Source organism: Glycine max, chromosome 11, assembly GCF_000004515.6.
Source record: "Glycine max cultivar Williams 82 chromosome 11, Glycine_max_v4.0, whole genome shotgun sequence".
Classification (NCBI taxonomy): Eukaryota; Viridiplantae; Streptophyta; class Magnoliopsida; order Fabales; family Fabaceae; genus Glycine; species Glycine max.
In genome coordinates this window covers 33225579-33245445 of record NC_038247.2, presented here as the reverse complement: position 1 = coordinate 33245445, position 19867 = coordinate 33225579, and the positions used below count along the sequence as shown (strand labels likewise).

The window sequence follows — 19867 nt, the reverse complement described above, 5'->3', positions numbered from 1 at the left end:
TTATTAATCATACAAGTACATCCACAAGTGAAAAAAAATTCTCACTCCTTGAATCACGTGTAATATGATTAAATATTATCATCGGAATGTTTTTCTATGAGTATTTTTTAAATAATCCATATTTATCATATTATTAATTATTAATTAAATTATTATGCGAGACACTAAAGACAAAGAAAGAGGTAGAGGCAGACACTGATAGTATGCGTTATCCAATTTTTTTATTACATTAAAAAAATAAATTTAATTTCGATAAACGCTATCACACACAGTGCTACGTTTCATCATTCGGCGGTGGTTCGCTATCGGATCCGGATTCTGGAAGCACCGACACGGTGGCGCTAGTTCCGTTCGTTCGTTTATTTGTTCGTTTCGGTGTTTTTTTTTCTTTTTCTTTAACAGTGATTCGTTCGATCCAGAAATTGGAGTTTGATTGATTGGTACGATGGCGTATCGGCGGAGACAGCAGCAAGGGTTTTCGAAGCCTTCTTTTTCGACTTTCGAAGAAGAAGCGGCGACTCGGAACCCTAACAATCCCTTTCCGCCTCCAAACGACGACGTTGAAGGTTCCGCTTCGTCGTCGTCTTCGTCTTCGCTTGCTGCCAAAGCTATCAGAGCTTCTTCGGCGCGTCGCGACTCTTCGCTTTCCTCTCTCTACGGTCTCTCCTCTGCTTCTTCTTCTCCGGTTTCTCCTTCTCAACCTACTCCAACTCCTCCTCCTTCCTCCAAGGTCTCTCTCTCTCTCTCTCTGGAAATTTTGAAAATTCGATGAGTGTAATAAACTAATAATATTCCATTGTTTGTGTTCAATTTGTGTATGTGTATTGTGTATTGGTTGTGAGGTTTCTTTGGGATAGGGTTTATTATTTACTTGCTGAGAGAATGAAATTTAAGAAAATTTAAGTGCTGAAGAGGCAGTGGGAAATAAGAAGAGTTCAGTTTGGTCAAATTGACTTCAACAAAATTGGTCAAAAACTAATGTCAAGTCAAAAGTGTCAACTTCACATCAACTTTGTCAAGTCAAGTATAAACTTCACATCCTTAGAATACCTTCATATCAGCAATTTTTGGCCTTTAGGGTTGTACTAGTGTTTTTGAATAGCTCTGTATTTTGCTGAGGGTGCCTTCTCGTCTTTTGCATAATCCTCTCTCGCTTGATGAATTCTTTTATTAGATGTTTGGCCACGTGTTAAAGCCTGCTTCTTTTAATTGTTGATGTCTGTATAATTCCAGTTCCATTTTTTTTATACTTAAAAGTAGAAACTGGATGAAATATCTATTACAATTAATGTGTTGAAGGTTGGAAATGCATTTCTAGATATATGCTTACTTACTTACTTTCTCTCTGTTTCCTTTAATTAATATTCTTTGGATTTAGCTTAATGTATCATTCTGTTGAGTAAAATGGTAGTGTCATTTTGCTAAATGTGGTGCTTTGTATATATAGGATTCAAGACCCTATGAATATACATCTATGAAGAACATGAATGAGTCCAAGAATGGATTTTGGGGTGTTCTGGCCAGAAAAGCCAAATCAATTATTGAAGATGATAATATACCCCAGCAATCTGAAATGTCTGAGACGGGGAGGTCACAATTTCCTGGTGTAGCATCTAGGAGCAAGGTGAGTTTAGAAATTAGAATTATATCTCAAATTCTCAGTAGAGATGCTGCTTTGTATGTTATGTCTGGAAAATAAAAGTTAGTTTGATATGATTTCATTGATTTGAAACTAAAGTTTTGAATGAGGTCAATATTTTGGAATGCTAGTGTAGATTCATCATTGAAAATAATCATATTCCAGTGCTGTAGTTTTAATTGCGGCCTTGTTTGCTTGAAATAATGGTCGTCTCTTATGGTTTAGTGTTCACGAGTGAAAATCCCTTTTCTGGTTCTGGAACCATGCTATTTGGTGCTGTTTTATGGGACAATCTTGGAATTTAGCCCCGTTTTCATATAATAAAATCAAATTAGAAACCCTATTCCTCCCCTCACTTGCATGCCCTGTCTACTCTGTAAGGAATTCCAACCCTTCTCTCCGACAAAGACCCACCTTTCTCCGTCAAGATTTCTGACATCACACAGCATTTTCCAGCCATTTACAAGCAAGCTTGTAACTGTTCTGGCCTATCCCTGACTCATACAATGTTGCTCTGTTTTATCCTCTGTTCTTTCACCTCTGTCAAAGTTTGTCATAGGCCTTTAATGTGTAGTTCTGTGCTCTCTAGTTCCCATTGATTAGCAATAATGGCTTCATCCATTCTCGATGAATATGCCTTTAATTTTAGTTTTAAGTCTTCAACACGAGTGTAAGTAGTATAATTGATGTAAGGCATATCTCAAGTTCAAAATAGTGGTTATCCTGCTATCCATTATTCCACTATGGCACTATGATATTTTTGTGGTCAGCCACTCTCTGCTGCTGCTGTGTGGGAATGACTGTTATGGACACACTTCTTGCACACTTGCATGTTAAAGGCTAGCCTGCTGGAGAGTGTACGTGCTTTATCTAATTATTTATTTTTTAATAGAAACAAAAGGTTTGAAAATATCTGAGAAAACGAAAGAAGGGGAAGTACAAATAAAAGATGGATAAGGAATCCCACAGATTACACAAGGAAAAAAGTGCTGCAAAACTGGCCAATCTGTGTGTTTGAAATGGCAACTCTGTTGAGATAACTGATAACTATTAGCAGAACACCAAAGAGGGGCAATATATATACACTTCAAATTTCTGAATTTGAATTGTTGTGATATTCTTTCATTGGACTAGTAATAGCTGCTTGTTCATTAAAATTGGATGCTATTCTCATTCTCTTTGTAGTTCCAAAATTCAAATCACTTAGAGGAGAGCAATCTCAAAAGGGACAGTCCAGCATTTATAAAGGGATTAGATGCTTTCACATCTTCTCTTACTCATATTGGTGGTACCATCGGTAAATCCTTGGAGGTGAGCTTTGATACCAACATTTTTGCTTATGTATTATATATTTATATTTCTCTCCTGTGTAATTATAAACATGTTCTTTACTTAGTGTCTTCCATATTTGAAAATGTATTAGATATTTAGATCTATATTAGCATTCTTAGTTGTGGTCAGGATGGTGTATGTGCCCTTTTATTTCTACTTCATATTTTTTACTTATGCATTTGCCTTGTGGGCTTGGGCCTTGGGCCTATGTAGATAGGGATGGGATTGTATTGTCATAGGTTGTTGGTTATATTATTTCCTGTCAAGCTTCAAATACAAATTTCTCTTTCTCTCACCTTCTCCCTTCCCAAAAGGATGTGTTGTGATCTTCTTAGCACCTGTGCTAATTCACTTGTGCAGGAAGGTTTAACAATTGTTGAGAATCGGACTTCAGATATCATTCAGGAAACTCGTAAACATATTAGGAAGAAGCCTGGAAACTCTGTAGGACAAAATCAGGAGACAAACCATTCTACTACAGTGCATCAATCCCAATTGCGGAACCAGATGTCACCAAAGCAAACAGATCAAGAACTTCAACTGAAGGCATCTCGCGACGTAAGGTGGCAACTGTGTATCACTTTTTTATGTGGTAAAAGTACCTGCGTGGTTAAGTTGTGCAGCATCAAAAGTGTTCAACATTCTAACTTTTTTCTTAGTTTTTTTGTTGTTTACATTTTCTCTTTTGTTTGTTTGTGCTATAAATATCTTGCTTTATCAGATTCAGTTGATCAAATAATTGAGATGTGATTGAAGTTGGAGGATTTTGAATGTGTTCATTTATTGAAGCTTCTATCTTAGGATTCATGGAAATAAACACATGGGGTGTGAAGATACAATTTGATAATGTACATGATATAGAGACAATCACACCAAAATTTGAAACATAAGTACCTGAATAAAAATACATTTATTACACGATGAACTTCTTTTTATCTTTTTGAATTCTAAAATTACTAATCAGATGTGTTGGTGACTTGGTGTGTTGTGTTGAGTGACCATGTCAAACAAATCACAAACATATGCAGCTGTGCTTCATATTCGTGCAGTATAAATTTTTACTACTTTGATTTGCTGATAAAGAAAAAAAAATTCAATTACCACCTTATTTAATATCTTCTGTATATTTTCATGTTTTTTCTTTAAAAGTAGAATATGTATTTGTCCAATATGCACTGCTATTGTAATAGGTGGCAATAGTTTAGTCTGACCTTTGTGGTTAAGGGGTGTAATTGAGTCAAAAGAAGGCTACCATTTTTCTTTTTTTATTTGTAGAGTTTGGGTCATCCATGTTATGAATGCTGGACTGTCAAATCTACACATGGTTTTTTTCTTATTAATTTGTTAAAATTTTATATATATATATATATATATATATCAATATTCTTATGTTAAATATAATTGAGTTTAGAGACATTTGAAATTTGAATATGAAATGTGTAATTTTTTTTTTATTTTGCAATGATTATTCAGTTTGGAGAAAGATTCAGAGTGCATCAGCTAGTTTTTCTAAAACAATTATTTTTCACAAACAGTTGCATCTTTCTTACAGATGAATTTGTTTTATGAAATGTCTAGCTAAAAACAAAAAAAGAGGGAGAAGATATTTCTGTAGAAGGGTACCCTTGATGTTCAAACATCAAAGGATTGTAAAGTTAGTGTTTTTTAAGTTGTATTAGTACTTTTCAACTTACCATACTTTCATGTTTGTGATTCTATAATGATGCTTATGTCCTTAGTTCCCATTGAATATATCCCTTCTCACCTTCTAAATTCTAATCACTAATTCCATCTACCACAAAATTAATTTGCAAACCCATAATCATTTATAAAAAACTTTGGTGCCCTAAAACTTGCACTTGACCATAATTTTGTTTGGTCAGTCTTATGGACATTACAGCTGAAGCAAAGAGTAATGCCAAATTAATACTTTGGTGTTACTTTTCAGGTTTCTCTCAACTCATTCTTTTTTGCCTTTACTATTCTTGTATAGCATGTGTTGGATTGGATTCTTTCAATAACACATTATTGTTGTTTGTATTTCCTTTTGTGTACTTTTAAAGATAAAATACCATGTTTAATATTCTTGATTTATATATATGCCCAAAAGAAAAAAAGTTGATTTCCAGTATGTTTGTTTCATAATCCGAAAATGTCAAAGTTTATGGCAAACTTATTCCTAGCATGGTACCAATTTGATATCATCTACCTGCTTCTATGATATATCTTAGTCTTCTCAATAAAATGCATTGTTTGCATTTTGGTTTATGTCACAGGTTGCAATGGCAATGGCTGCCAAAGCCAAACTACTCCTTCGGGAGTTGAAGACTGTCAAAGCTGATCTGGCTTTTGCAAAGGATCGATGTGCTCAGCTAGAGGAAGAAAATAAAATCCTCCGTGAGAATCGTGAAAGGGGAGATAGCCATGATGATGATGATTTGGTATGGATATTGTCTCCTTTTATTGCCCTTTTGTTTTTTTTTTAATTTTTATTTCATTAGTTCTTGTATGCATCTTTCAGTGACATACAGAAGGTTATCACTTATCATCTGAGGTTTGTTTCACATATTTTATGTTTCCCTATGATAGACATGCCCCCTTTTTTTTTTCAAACTCATTTTGTAAGCAGAGTTAGCAATTACTTATGTTTTGAATTATAGTATGCCTTTTATGACATGGTTCCTAATAAACTCCTCAAATTCTCGGCACATAAGGGTAAAGCTGCTTATATTTAACTCACCTCAAACGCTGTAATGGTGGGAGCCTTGTGCATTGATTTGATTATCAGATTTAACTCACATTGAGACCTCGCAGAAAATGTGCTACGAATATACTTCTATTCCTATTTCATCAAAACTACTATATCTTTTCATGATAACGTTTCCATTACAGATACGACTTCAACTTGAATCTCTTCTGGCTGAAAAAGCTCGCCTGGCACACGAGAACTCAGTTTATGCCCGCGAGAATCGCTTTCTAAGGGAGGTTGTCGAGTATCACCAACTTACAATGCAGGATGTTGTCTACTTTGACGAGAGCAATGAGGAAGTCACTGAAGTTAATCATCTTAACCTTCCCCCAGTGCCTAAGATGTCCCTGGATTCTATTACTCCATCAACAACCTCCCTTTCACTGTCTCCAGAACCGAACCTTGGCATGGCTTCAGAATTAACCAGAGGCATCTCATCTACCATGCCCGGAAAGGATGCCAAGATGAGGTGACTGTAAAGGATTCACGGAGTTCTGAAGCGACTAGAAGTATCTCTTCTATCACAGGACATGATGCAAAATAACATGAAATTCTTCTGTTACAATTTACAATGGTGATGCACCGTTTTTTGATACTTCATTTGTTATAATTTATGTGCTGCTCGTTTCATGTATCTTGGGTGACATTACCTTGATGTAATTTTATACCGTATGTTGTGTAACTCGAGTTTTATTTATTTATTTATTATTTTTCATTATATCAGCACACGTTTCCTATATCTGCAAGTGTCTGAATAGCAATACTTGTCAAAAAAAAAGTTTCCGTATCATTACAGTCACTTCTTGTTGACTATTTGTATTCATTTTATTCTCACTCTTATACCTTCAATTTTTATTTAATAATTGTATTAATAACTTTATTTCATTTTCTGAGACCAAATTACTCTCTCCTCGCTAAATCTCTATTCCTTCCGGAGTTGATAGGGACTTTAATTCAATTGGTTGAATAAGATATATGAGTAATTGGAAATTCTTTTTACAATTCCCACGAATTAAAAAAAGAAATTTCTATTGCTGCAAACAACACAGGCCTCCTAAATATATATTTGCAATTGGCGCATGTTCGTTCCATTTCTTTGCGACCTTTGATTCTCGTTGCATGAGATTAGCTTAAGCTAACTAATAGCCTAACGACCGAAGTGTAAGTAACACCATTACCAAAATCATTTTTTGTTAATCTAGTAACTTTTTATACTTCGGGGATGTGAAGTTTAACTGAAAATATAAACTTTTAAAGTATATAGTTTTCTTCTTTTCTTAGTTGAGTTTTTCTGCGTCTTTTTATTTATTTATTTAATCATATATTCTTGTGTATATTTGTTTATTTTCTTATCTCATTCTTCATTACATGCTTTATGTAGGTACTTGTTATTCAAAAAACCTTGTGAAAAAATATTTAACTTTTAGTTAAAAACTTGTAATATGTAAAAAATGCTTATGGAGAGTGTATGTGAATTGCTTTCTCATTAGGATGTACAGCAACCAAAAATCTTTAGTGATGTAGGACGAGTAAACCTCCTACGAATAAAAAGGTATTTTTATAGTTGGTTACAATTTCTTATTTGATATAAATTTGTATATTTATTAGAAATTTAAGGTACTGTATATAAAAATGACAAAAAAAATACAAGTTTCACACAATTTTTTAATAGAAGAAATTTTAAGGAAAAAAAAGAAAAACAGTGTAATGATAAAACGGCGAGGCGTGAGAATGGACAAAGCCTTCTTTCGTAAGTCTAATCCATACATTCGTGTGTGTGCATGACGCATCATCATGATGGTGTACAGTGAAGCATGAGTAAGCATTTCCTCAAGATGCGCAACCGAGAGACAGGGATCGAGTTTCGTTTTTCTTTCTGTTTTGTTTTGTTTTATACTGAAATTTTGTGATCACAGATTCACGAATCACGTGTGTTGATATTCTAGACCGTTCCGTTGCAATTTATACAGTTTTACTTTTATTTTTACATAAAGTCAGAGATTAAAGCCTGTGACTCATTTACTGTTGGCACGTGGACCAGCTTCCTGATATTGAAAGACTTAAAGTGAAAATTATTTTTAACTGAAGACATAAAGATGTACCTAAAACTGTATTGTTAATTTAACTTATTTAAATTTAATAATATATTAATATTTGCTTATTTAGTGAAAAAGACTTAGTTTAAAAGATTTTTTTGTCTTTTATAAAATACACTATCCGGATTTAAAAATGAGCAAAATTAAGTAATTTATATGCTAATTAAAAATTAGTCAATATTATTCAATTTTCTAATTATACTTAAAAATATATTTTATTCCTAAAAGTATCGTTAATTTGAAGTTGATATTAATAATAAAATATCTTAATTGAAAATGGAATCTTAATTTAATGAAGAATATTTTGGGCTGATACGAGGGAATCCTTACCTATACATCAAGTCAGAAAATTGTAGTAAACAGTAAAATAGTTAATAATTCATTCAGTGGTATTTACTATTTAATTTAAATAAAAAAATTACATATCACATTAGTATTGAAAGATACATATTAAGTTCTTTATAGTGATTGAAAATAGTGTCTCTTCCTAATATAAGATAAGTTGAATAATTAATTTTATGTTTAACATACAGAAAAAAATGAGAGAAGACAAAAAAAGTTTAAAATTTAAATTGGAGGAAAAATAGAATAATAGAATTTTTTTCTAGAACTCAATCATTTTCTTTGGTTTCCTCTCATTTTTTTCATCAAACAAGTAAAAATATATCGTTATGCGTGTTTTTATTTTTAATTTTATTTTTCTTCTTTCATTTTTGTCTTAACTAAACTCATCCTAAGGAAAAAGGGAATATGAAAAGATTATCAGTTTCGATCTCTTAGCTAATAAAATTAATATTTTAATAAATTAATATTTACTAATAAAAAAATATATCTTATGCTTGATTATGCATGACGACGACCTTTTTTTAGTGCCATTTCTAAAATCTAAATCTAAATCCTTGTTAATTTTCAAGTATCGAACACTTAGGCTGTCCAATCAGCAACCAAGAACCAATAAACTTAGTGAAAAAAAAAACAATATGTCAAATTGTTTGAAGAATAAAGTTGAAGGAAAAAAATAAGTTCGCGAGGGACCAGCACTGTATGACACAGTTTTATGATCACTGTCAGCTTTTATAAATTTAATTCCATATTAACTTTCTTATTAATGTTCGACACTTGTTGATCCAATTGCTTAACTTTGTCACATCCTTTCTTTTCCTATTTAGTCAGTTGAAGAAAGCCACTAAGACAGGAAGTTAGTTGTGGCATTGACTTATCTGCGTGCCATTAAATTACAGTTGCAATGACCAGCTATTTCCACCTCTACCAATGTGACAAGTTCACATGCTTTGTACCTTCTTGATTTGACACCCCCTATTTGCAATGCTTCTCAACTTTTTCCCTTATTTTTCCTTGAGGTTTTTCTTATAACATTTTTGATCAAAACCTCATTTTAAGATTTTAGATTAAAGTGTTATATATATATATATATATATATATATATATATATATATATATATATATATATATATATTTTGATAATTAAATTTTTTAATTATCACTTAAAATTAAATCGACAAAAAATATATACCATATAAAAGCAATAAAATACAAAATATTGATATTTAGCAAGAAAAATTATATTTTGTAATTGTTGTGATCTAAACGTGCCCAAATATGTTTCATCAAATCTGCTTGAAGTTGTTGATACATTCCTTTTGTATGCATATAGTGTCTTGTATATAGATATGTAGCAAAGTCAACAAGAATACCACAAGATACCTAATGTTTGAAATCTCTTTATTTACATGATTATAATCAACATCAACATTATTATTATATGTATTTCGTTCATCTTCAATAATCATGTTATGCAGTATAATACATGCCAATATAATTCTTCATCATATCGATGTGCTAGTTACATGATAGATGACATATAATTGCAAATCAAAATTTTAGCACACCAAATGTTCTCTTCACATCCTTTTTGTTTTGCCAATTCTTGACATTTTGCAAATAACTTTATTTTTTCTCCTTGTGGCATGGGGATGATTTTCACAAAAGTGGCCCCATCAGGATAAATGTCATTTATAAGATAGTATCTCATATTATATGGGGTTCAATTAATTGTAAATTGCACTGGAGGAGCTTGACGTTGAAAAACGTCATTAAACACGGGCGATTGGTTTAACACGTTAGTGTTATTGTTTGAACCTATAACTCCATAATATGCATGTCAGATCCAAGAGTCCAGTGAAGCAACGACTCCAAGTATTACTATGAGTTTGCGATGATCATCTCTACAATATTGGTCTTGTCATGCAACTGGATAATTTTTCCATTCCCAATGCATGCAATCAATAGAACCCAACATACCTGGAAACCTGCGTGCCTCTCCAATTTGAAGCAGGTGATTGATGTCGTTGTTGTTTGGACTTCTCAAATACTCATCCCCAAATATCTCATTCACACCTTTTACAAAAGCTTCTAAGCATTCAATTGTAGTGCAGTTGACAAGTCTAACATACTCGTCGACACTATTAGCAGGTGATTCGTATGCCAGTATGTGAATTTCTGCAGTGCACTTCTACAATGGTGAAAGATCCCTTCTACCAGTTGCATCAGATCTCATTTGGAAATACAAATCATGATTATTAAGAGCGTCTATAATTCGAAAGAATAACGGCTTCTGCATTCGAATCGAAAAAGCCTCTTTGTGTATACAAAATTTTCAGAGAAGTAGTCCTTCAACAAGCAACTATGTCCACCTTCACAATCACAATTTATATGGCGCTTTCTTTGTCTCAGTCTATTGCTATTCTCTGCTTGTTGTTGTACCTCATGATTTCTTTTTTAGTGTTGTCTTCCAATGTTTCATAATTTCTTTCCAAATTCTATCGAATTCAGAGTTTGGAACCTTTTTACGAGTGAGTGGAGCTAGAATAAAAGAAATTTGGATTCATCAACAAAATGTGCACATCTAAAAGGAAATTTACCAATTATATAACATCATTTCCAACAATTAGTTTTTAACGGCTAGTTCCACCACGATTACTTTTATAACGGCTACTTTCTAACAACTACTTTTATAGCGGTTGCTTTCTAATGGCTACTCTTATAACAACTACTTTTATAACAACTATTTTCATTGATGGTGGTGGTGGCAAATAGGGAAAAAATGGAGGAGAATTTTGAGAATTTTTATTAGAAGAAGTCATTTGATAATTTTACAACAAATTGTAAAAGCTTGTCAGTGAAATTGATTTGGATCCATTTAGAATGAAACTAAACCAAGATGTTGAGATTGAGAAATAAAGGATGAGAATTGAGAAATTGATTTGGATCTATTTATAGTATTTTTCATGTATAAATTTAACAATAATTTAATCTATTTTTTAAAATAATATCCTACACATGTAGCAAACGGTAAAATTTGTCACATAGGTGTGTAGCAAACATTCAAAATCTTCCCTGAATGACATGCAACAGTTAAAAAATAATTGTAGTATCACTTATCAACATTGTAGGTGTGTAGCAAACATTCAAAATCTTCCCTGAATGACATGCAACAATTAAAAAATAATTGGAGTATCACTTGTCAACATTGACAAGCATGGGTACCTCATTCACTTTTCTCCTTCCCTAAACTATTTTGCACGATATTGTGAGCTAGATAGAAAGAAAAGATATAAAAATCAAACCACACAAAAGACTCTTCCCCTCCTTCCTCCAGTTTTCTCTTTTCTCTTTTCCTCTCTCCCTTTCACATTTCCTTCTCCCCCTTCACGTTTCCTCTTCTCCTCTTCCCCTAACCACCATGCCCCTTCCCTTTATTCGCACCCAACCACCACACCCCTCCTCTTCCTCTGCCCCCAACCACCACGCCCTTTGCCTCAACCACAATGACCCCTTCCCCTTTGTCATACCCTAATTTAGTCTGGGGACTATCGTTTGTTGATCTTTTGATCCTTGCTAGTTGACTCATGATGTTGAACGCTAGTTACAGTGCGAAACAGGATGATCATTCAATGTTTTGATCAAGAATGCGAAAGATACCAAAAATGAGGGACAAAAGGGTCTTTTTATTGTTTCCTGGACCCTAGCTCGTCCAGGCTAGCCTCTGGCTCGCCTGGACCCTCAAATGACTTTAGGTTGAAGGAACCAGCTCGCCTGGGCGAGCCAATTACTTCATGAGTAAGTCTCAGCTCGCTTGGGTGAGCTGCCATTGCCCCAAGTGCCCATTTTCCTATAAATAAGCGTGCTAGGGAGGCTGAGGAGAGGTTCCAAGGTTTAGAAGGTGGGGGAATTGAGAGAAGAGAGAAAGAAGAAGAAGAAGAAAGAAGAGGAAACGAGGCCGAGACGCTACCGAATCGCGACCGTGATCATTCCTTACTTTGTTTTCTTGTTCTGTGTTTTTCGTGCGACCGTCGGTTAGTTTTATTTTTGAGGATTGAATGTGATCTATGTATCCTTAGGGGTCCCCCTTGTTATTATCTGCACATTCATCTTCTCCATCTATCATCAACAATCTCGTTTTTCTTTGTAAAATTCAATCTTAACCGATCACTAATGTTGTAAAGTTGTCTTTAAAGAGATTGAAAGTTAATAAACAAAACCAAAATAAAATCAACTCATAACTAACTTTTTTTTTTTTTATCAAATATCACTTGGGATCGTTTCAAGGTCCAATGTCTTAACGATTCTCTTCGCTTTTCAAATTTAAAAGATTGTTTCAAGGTCCAACGTCTTAACAATTCTCTCCGCTTTTCAAAATTTAAAACATCGTTTCAAGGTCCAACACCTTAAACGACTTTTTGTTCGCAATTAAAGTGAATCTTTCAAAAACATAAAATCAATTTAACATACAAACTTTCAGGCTTAAAGAACTACGTAGGTCTGAATTCCTCATCGCACTTGAGGATAGTAGGAGCAAGGGCAACACCCTTGCCGACCCCCAAAAAATAAAAAATATAAAAAGGAAAAATACATAATTTTGAAGTCACGTTATGCACACTCGATCAAAGATTGTCGTCCCTTGTGACGGGCGCGTGGGGGTGCTAATACCTTCCCTATGCGTAAACAACTCCTGAACCCTTATTTTCAAAATGCGCAGACCTCTTTTTGGTTTTTCTAACATTTTCCCTTGAATAAACGTTAGTGGTGACTTCCATGCATTTTCCTTTTTGGAAAATGCTTCTTTGGCTTTTCGCCCGCACTCCCGTCGTAGGATAGGTTGCGACACCCTTCTCCACTGCCAACCACCAAGACCCCTTCCCCTGTGTAGCCACCGTTCTTCTCTGCCAAATCTTCCTCTTTGTGCCTCTAAGGTTGTGGATCTTTCACAAGGGGCGATTGATCCTACCTCCAGGGTTGCCGATCTCGCAAAAATCACACAAATCGACAATCTTCGTACTCAACCTTGAGTCCCTTTACCTGCTATTCCAAGATCCTTTTTTCATTTTTTATTTATTATGTTCGTTGTTGTAGTTGTTGTTTTTTTAATCTTAGATCCGTTGTTGTTGTGTTCGTTTGGTTTCATCTTCCCTCCCCTCTTAATTTTTGTTGCTATCCTCTAAAAGCTGTTTGAGAGATAGAGAAAATAAAAAATTATTTTTTTTGAAAATGATGCAGATTTTCAGGATTATTGTAGAAGACATGATCCACACGCTAGAGATCCTAGGCATGTTTCTAGTGGCTGGAACTTGGAAGAACAAATCTTGAGTTTAAGATCCCTCTCCAATATCCAATAGTAAAAAGGCTCTTACATCCAATTTTTGTAACCATCCTGATTAAAACCTTTGCCTCTTGAATGAGATTGCAAGATATTTTACATGAATCCTTACTATGCTATTTAACATCAAGAGAGAAAAAAATATAAGATGACAAAATTTATGAAGTGATAGAAAAAACGAGATAAATGAAAATAAAAAATGTTAGGAAGATATTTCAAAATAATAAGATATTATATATCATTATTCATTTTTATAAGTTTTAAGTTTTTAAATGGAATTAATCTTAAGTCTGAAACTTAATCACATCTAATTCATAATCCTTGAAAAAAAGTCTACACTATATAATTATGGAAAATATCAAATCCTACTAAAAAGTAATGTAATCATTCTTTAGATTACCTAAACAGAAAATAAAATAGTGAAGAAAAAATAGAACTATTTTTTTAAAACAGTAAATATATCAAGAGAACAATAAAGTCTAAAGATGCCTGAATAATAAAAAAAGAAGACTGAATCAAAAGATAAAGATTTACCAAAACATATACATAAACAGAAAAACAATCCAGGTAAATTGTAAAATAAGGTAAATTAGGGGTCCCCATAATAAAGCTCAAAACAAAACAAAAGAGCAAGGGAGGAATGTGCATGCATTAGCATTAACATGTACATTGAGTATTCCCCTTCCCAATCTCAAACGGCAAAGGTGCCACATACATTTCCTGCTTCTCACCTGATATTTTTCCAATTTGTTTAATCTTCCTTTCTTTTCTCTACCCATTTTCTTCTTCTTCTTCTCCCCTCCTTTTTTCCTTCTTCTACCAGCTTCTAGAACAAGGATGTGCCCATTTCCTGCTTACTTGAATCTCAAACACAAAACTGAATCTTTGACAACAATTTCAAGATTTTCCCACCAACCCACCACAGCAAAGCACCTGGTCGCTTCAAAGATCTGATTTTTAGTTCTTTGGGGTGGGGTTTCTACCGTTTTTCCTTCCACCATTGGCACCTGCAGCAGAACCAAATTTTGAACAACCAGAATGGTCAACACTTTATGGTCACTTTGTGTGGTTTAAACTGTAAAGTCTCTTTCTCTCACTCACTTTTTTTCTCTGTGTGTGTGTGTGTGTGTTGCATTCTTTGTGTGTCTCAATCTCTGGCTGTGTCTTTCAGTGTTGGATTCTTGGTGGGTTTAGTTTAATTTTTGACTGAACGAATGAGATCTTGATGAGGGTTGGAACCAGTTTCCTTGCACTGCTCTCACTGTTGCCACTGCTTCTTTCTCTTCAATTTTCAAGTGCTCAGCTTCCAGCTGACACTGACAACATCTCATCACGCACCCTTGATGCCATTCTCCAAGATTGCGCCTTTAAGGCATTTTTGAGGCCAAAAACTGGGGTACCCTATGATGGCAAAGTGCCCAGAAGCCTAAATGGGATTAGAGTTTCAGCAATGAGGCTCAGGAGTGGTAGTTTGAGGACAAGAGGTGTTGAAAGCTATAAAGAGTTTCAGATCCCAATTGGGGTTTTTGAACAGCCTTATGTAGAGAGGCTGGTTTTTGTGTACCATAACTTAGGCAATTGGTCTGAGAAGTTTTATCCTTTGCCTGGTTACATATATTTGGCTCCTGTTTTAGGTCTAATGTCATATAGTGGTGCCAATTTGTCTGATTCTGAGTTGCCTGAATTGGACATAAGAGCTTCTGATAAGCCAATTTTGATCAAGTTCCCTCATGTGGAATCAGCACCATTAGGGTCAGTGCCAACGTGTGTGTACTTTGATCTACATGGTTCAGTGCAATTTGACATCCTATTACATGGGAATGTTTGTTCAACTTTCCAACAAGGGCACTTCTCTATTGTTGTGGAGTCTAATGCCCCTTCCCCAGCACCTGCTGCTGTTGCTGTTGCTGCTGATGTTGGGAGAAGTGGTAGTGGGAGGAACAATTCCATGGTGTGGATAATTGTTGCATCTTTGGTTGGTGGATGCTTCTTGTTGATTATGTTGAGTTTATTGGTTGCTAAAGTGAGGAGAACCAGACAAGGGATGAAGATCCAGCAATTGGAATGGGCAGCTGAGAGCAATGAAACTTTGCAGATTGCATCTATTGGGGGCACCAAAGCACCATTGGCAATAGGGACTCGCACAAGACCAACCATTGAAAATGATTACATACCTTAGATTTGAGGGATTCTTGTAGGACCAATTTTTTTCTTTTTTTTTTCTTCTTGCTTGGTATTGTAATTTTTGTGTTCATACTTGATAATGAGTTAAAAAAAAATTCTTTCCTTGTCCAATTGTCTTGTTCAGTAATTTAGTTTCATTGGTTTAGTTTGGTATGATTTCAATGAACCTCATTGGCTTTGCTTTCACAATATAAGACCAAAAAAAAAACAAGGTTTTAGAAAGCCCTCATTTATCTCTTGTCTTTGATCTGTTATGTCTGCTATGAATTCCATTGTGTTGATTTAGCTGTTTTTGGACTCACTAAAATAGTAGAATCCAGATATTTAAATAATTTTGATCGATGTGATGCAAAAATATTCTCGCATATACATGAGTAAGAATATCTCCTGTGTTGTCTCCTAAGCACTCAATTGATGTCGTAAGCTTTTATTTTAAAAGAAGTGAAATTCATGTGTCTGGCCAAACTATCTTTTGAAAGCTTATGCAGTTACACCTCACAGGCTAGCCCCAATATACATGACAAAGAATTGAGATGAGACAAAACTAGCTTGGCTCTTGTATAAAATTGGAATTAGTAATTTTTTTTTTGTGTATAAAACATAAAACTTAAGGGTCGGACTCTATGCTCCATGTGAAAAGATTTGCTCCCCTAAAAATATACCACTTTTTGTATTGTTATATATATATATATATATATATATATATATATATATATATATATATATATATATATATATATATATATATATATATATGAGAGAGAGAGAGAGAGGACATACTATCATACAATTATATATGAACAATTGTGTGTTTGATTTAAGGGGATGAACCATACTTGAAAGTGATTGCATGTGATTTGAGGTGAAAGTTATGATGAGACAAGGTGTTTGATAGAGATAAAAGGTAGATGAAAGTTTTGAAAAAAAAAAAAGTGGGTCTCATGCCTTAAAACTTTCATCTTAAAACGAGATGAAAGAGTGCGAAAGTCATAAGTGCTAATGAGTGCATAGTATAACAAATGCTCACTTGTCAAAATTGGTTTTGAGAACACACTTTCATCCTATTAGCCACTGCAACTTTCGAAAATGGTTGGCCTTGGATTGGCAGGATAATTGATTATGTTTGCTAAATTTGTAATATAAAAAAATCTGTCTCAGTTAAAAATGAAGTAAACGTCTGATTATTATCGGGCTACAATGGATATTTTGGTGAATTATTATTATTTTTTTACTTTTTTCTTTTATTATTGGCCAAATGACCTATTTGGTCTCTTATCTTTTTTATTTTTTTATTTTGATCCTTTATCTTTTAGAAAGTTCATTTTAGTCATTTAAATTTTAATATTGGTTCAAAATGGTCATTTCGTTGGTTTGAAGTTAACGCCAATAACAATATTCAAATATTGCAACTAAAAGCTTTCACAAAATGAAAAAAAAATTCCATCATCCTCAAACCGTTCTAGCTCATTCTCTCTCCTTAGAACTGTTAATCTTCCCTCAAAGATTAAAACTTCTAACATCTAATCTCTCCTCATCAACTTCCTTTCCTTCTAGCATCAAATTTGTCCTCATCATCTCACTCTCTAACCTTTCCCAATTGGAACCCTTCTACACTGCAAATCTCAAAAGGCAATGAAAGAGTCACAAATTCTATTCATTATAGACTTGAACAGATACAATTCCCCTTTCACCCTTATCACCACCACACATCTAGTGCCCTCCATGTTGTGCACGACAACAAGATTACCTCCTTCGACGAGATTCCCTCCTCACTCTCTCGTCGACACTTGCCTGTGCTCGTTGTCACTATTGCCAACAACTTCTCCAACCTTCAGATCCTCAACCTTGAAAAGGAATGCATAAGGGAAACCCTAGATTGAGAAAACATCACCAAATCCACTGATCCATGCACCATTCACCCAAATTCTACCACAATTTATGATTTGCATGTGAACTTGTGGGATTTTTTTTTATCCAAAAGAGGATTAAGGCTGTGAAGGATGAAACTAATTTATTAGGAGTGTGTTCTAAGTACTTCTTATTTTTTGTTTTGTGGCGGCTTTTAGTTGTTGGTATTTGAATATCGTTAATGACATTAGCTTCAAATTGACAGAATGATGGTTTTAAACATTTTAAAAAAGGCAAAGCACCAAAATGAACTTTCTAAATGATAAAGGACCAAAATGAAAAAAATAAAATAAAGGACCAAATAGTTCATTTGGCCTTTATTATTTTCCTAGGACTTAATTCAATTCTTTCATCTCAATCAAACATCCTAACTTTCTATTATTCTCTTTCCACTCTCTTTCGTCTATTTTCATTTTTTTCATTCCTCACACTTTTATCTCTCTACCAAACACACCCTAATATTATTTTAATTAATTTTAATGTTTTTTAAGAAAATTAATTTTTATCTTAATAACAATTTGAGATTCACTCTTACAACACTCTTGTTTATCATATGACACACTTTCTCTTTCTCTCTGTGTATGTCCTTGTGTGATGTACAACATATATACTCCATTTTTTTTATTTATTCTTTAGTGAAGCTTCTACATGTATTTTTTTTATGCATGCTCAAATCACTTAAATTGTGATTTTACCATTTTTTTAGGGCTTAAATATGTTTTTGGTCCGTGATATATATCCGTTTTTGACATTTGATCCCTAATAATTTTTTTCCTTCAAATCGGGTCCCTAATATTTTAAAAGTTTTGTCTGAGGTCCTTCCCATTAGTCGGGATTCGTTAATTGCTTACATGATCATTAACCTAACACGTTGACATACGACGTGTGGTGCCACGTGCTTACGTGGAAAAAGTTGTTTTTTAATTTTAAAAATTAATACGACATTGTCTGAATTTAGGTTAAAAGAAAAAAAAGCTAACCTCAAACCGAAAGGGATCAACCTTCTCTCCTTCCATTTCTCACTTCCAGTGGTCACTCACTCACTCACTCACTCGATCACTGTGCTTCTTCTTCTTCTTCATGATCATTCATCTTCTTCTTCTTTTTCTCCCTCTCTCCCCTTCCCAATGCTCTTTCTCCACCTTCTCCCTGGCACTATCACTGCCTCCAACTCCGCATTCCTCCTCCTCCATTCTCCCCTTGAAAACCCTAACCCCCAAAAAACCTAAACCCAAACCCCCCCTCCCCCCTCTAGTGGAACCGCGAGCCCAAGCTCTTTGGCTCCATCCCCTGTATCACTGTTATCACCTCTGGCAAGGGCAACATGGGCAAGACCACCACCATCGCCAACATTGACCTTTCCCTCACCTGTCTTACGAAGAAAATCATGAAGAAAACCCTTTAGTTGATGTTTTTTTTCAGCACCTTGTGAGGCGATTAGGTTGTTGATGATGGTAGTGGTGGTGATGAGAGGTTTCTTTCTCGGGCACAATGAACCTAGAGCGACGATGATCCAGTGCAGAACCAAGTTTCCCTCTAATTCCACCATTGAGTTTTGCTGAAATCCGAGGGTCCTTCACGCTCACATATCTCAGCCTTTTCCTGTTCCCCTATTGCAAGAAAAACTCTGGCTCAAAAGCCTTGCACCTTTTCTGGTTCCTCTCTTTTATCTCTATACCTACACCACACAACACAAAAAAACAAAAAAACTCATCAAGCTTTGATTTTTCGCCACATGGGTTTTTCTGAAATGTGCGTGACCAGTTCTGGTGCAGCCCAGAAGTGAAATGATCTTCTTGAACTTACAAACGACCACGTCAGCGACAACTCTATAGTCGGTTTCGATGTTTTCCATGGAAGACTTTAAGTTTGAGGTTGAATTAGATGTTGTCTAGAATTGTTGTTGGGTCTGCGACAACAACTTGATGAGTTTCTCGGTGCTCTCTAGCCCCAACGCAGCTTCACGAACCACATTCTCTTCTGCAAAATTGTTGTTTCGACATTCCATTGTGAGCTCCACGACCATACTTACATCAAAGACAAAGAAAGAGAAATAGAAGAAAGGGAATGGGAAGAAGATGAGGAGTTAAAGAGAGCAAAGAAAATAAAGAGGGTCAAAGGCCTGGTCAAATGATGCCAAATAAAATTAATAAAAAAAACTTTTTCCACATAAGCATGTGCACCACACGTGACATCATACGTTGCATGCCAACGTGTCAGGTTAACGACCATGCAAGCAATTAATGAATTTTGACTAACGACAGAGATCTCAGACAAAACTT

At 34.5% G+C, this 19867-nt stretch overlaps 2 protein-coding genes across 3 annotated transcripts; both read left to right on the top strand.

Moving 5' to 3' along the window:
• The first annotated feature begins 211 nt into the window (after positions 1–211).
• LOC100776889 (uncharacterized protein DDB_G0280205) lies at positions 212–6438 on the top strand. Of its 2 annotated transcripts, XM_014764170.3 has the most exons (7): positions 225–335; positions 420–730; positions 1448–1624; positions 2825–2950; positions 3332–3529; positions 5248–5412; positions 5864–6438. In XM_014764170.3, exons 2-7 carry the CDS (start codon positions 446–448, stop codon positions 6191–6193), a joined length of 1281 nt encoding a protein of 426 aa, XP_014619656.1. In that variant the 5' UTR covers positions 225–335; positions 420–445; the 3' UTR covers positions 6194–6438. The 2 variants fall into 2 exon arrangements, with proteins under 2 accessions (XP_040862733.1, XP_014619656.1); XM_041006799.1 differs by having other exon boundaries at positions 212–730.
• Positions 6439–14100: 7662 nt separating this feature from the next.
• On the top strand, positions 14101–15788 carry LOC100776355 (uncharacterized). The gene is made up of 2 exons (XM_003538296.5): positions 14101–14570; positions 14665–15788. Exon 2 carries the CDS (start codon positions 14719–14721, stop codon positions 15670–15672), a length of 954 nt encoding a protein of 317 aa, XP_003538344.1. The 5' UTR covers positions 14101–14570; positions 14665–14718; the 3' UTR covers positions 15673–15788.
• Positions 15789–19867: the final 4079 nt, after the last annotated feature.

What these genes read in the sequence shown, in the direction of transcription:
- LOC100776889 (XM_041006799.1), top strand. Translation starts at nt 446, where the DNA reads ATGGCGTATCGGCGGAGACAGCAGCAAGGGTTTTCGAAGCCTTCTTTT. An exon ending in GTGTAGCATCTAGGAGCAAG is followed by an intron (nt 1,625 to 2,824) that starts GTGAGTTTAGAA and finishes TTCTCTTTGTAG; the next exon opens with TTCCAAAATTCAAATCACTT. An exon ending in CCATCGGTAAATCCTTGGAG is followed by an intron (nt 2,951 to 3,331) that starts GTGAGCTTTGAT and finishes TCACTTGTGCAG; the next exon opens with GAAGGTTTAACAATTGTTGA.
- LOC100776355 (XM_003538296.5), top strand. Translation starts at nt 14,719, where the DNA reads ATGAGGGTTGGAACCAGTTTCCTTGCACTGCTCTCACTGTTGCCACTG.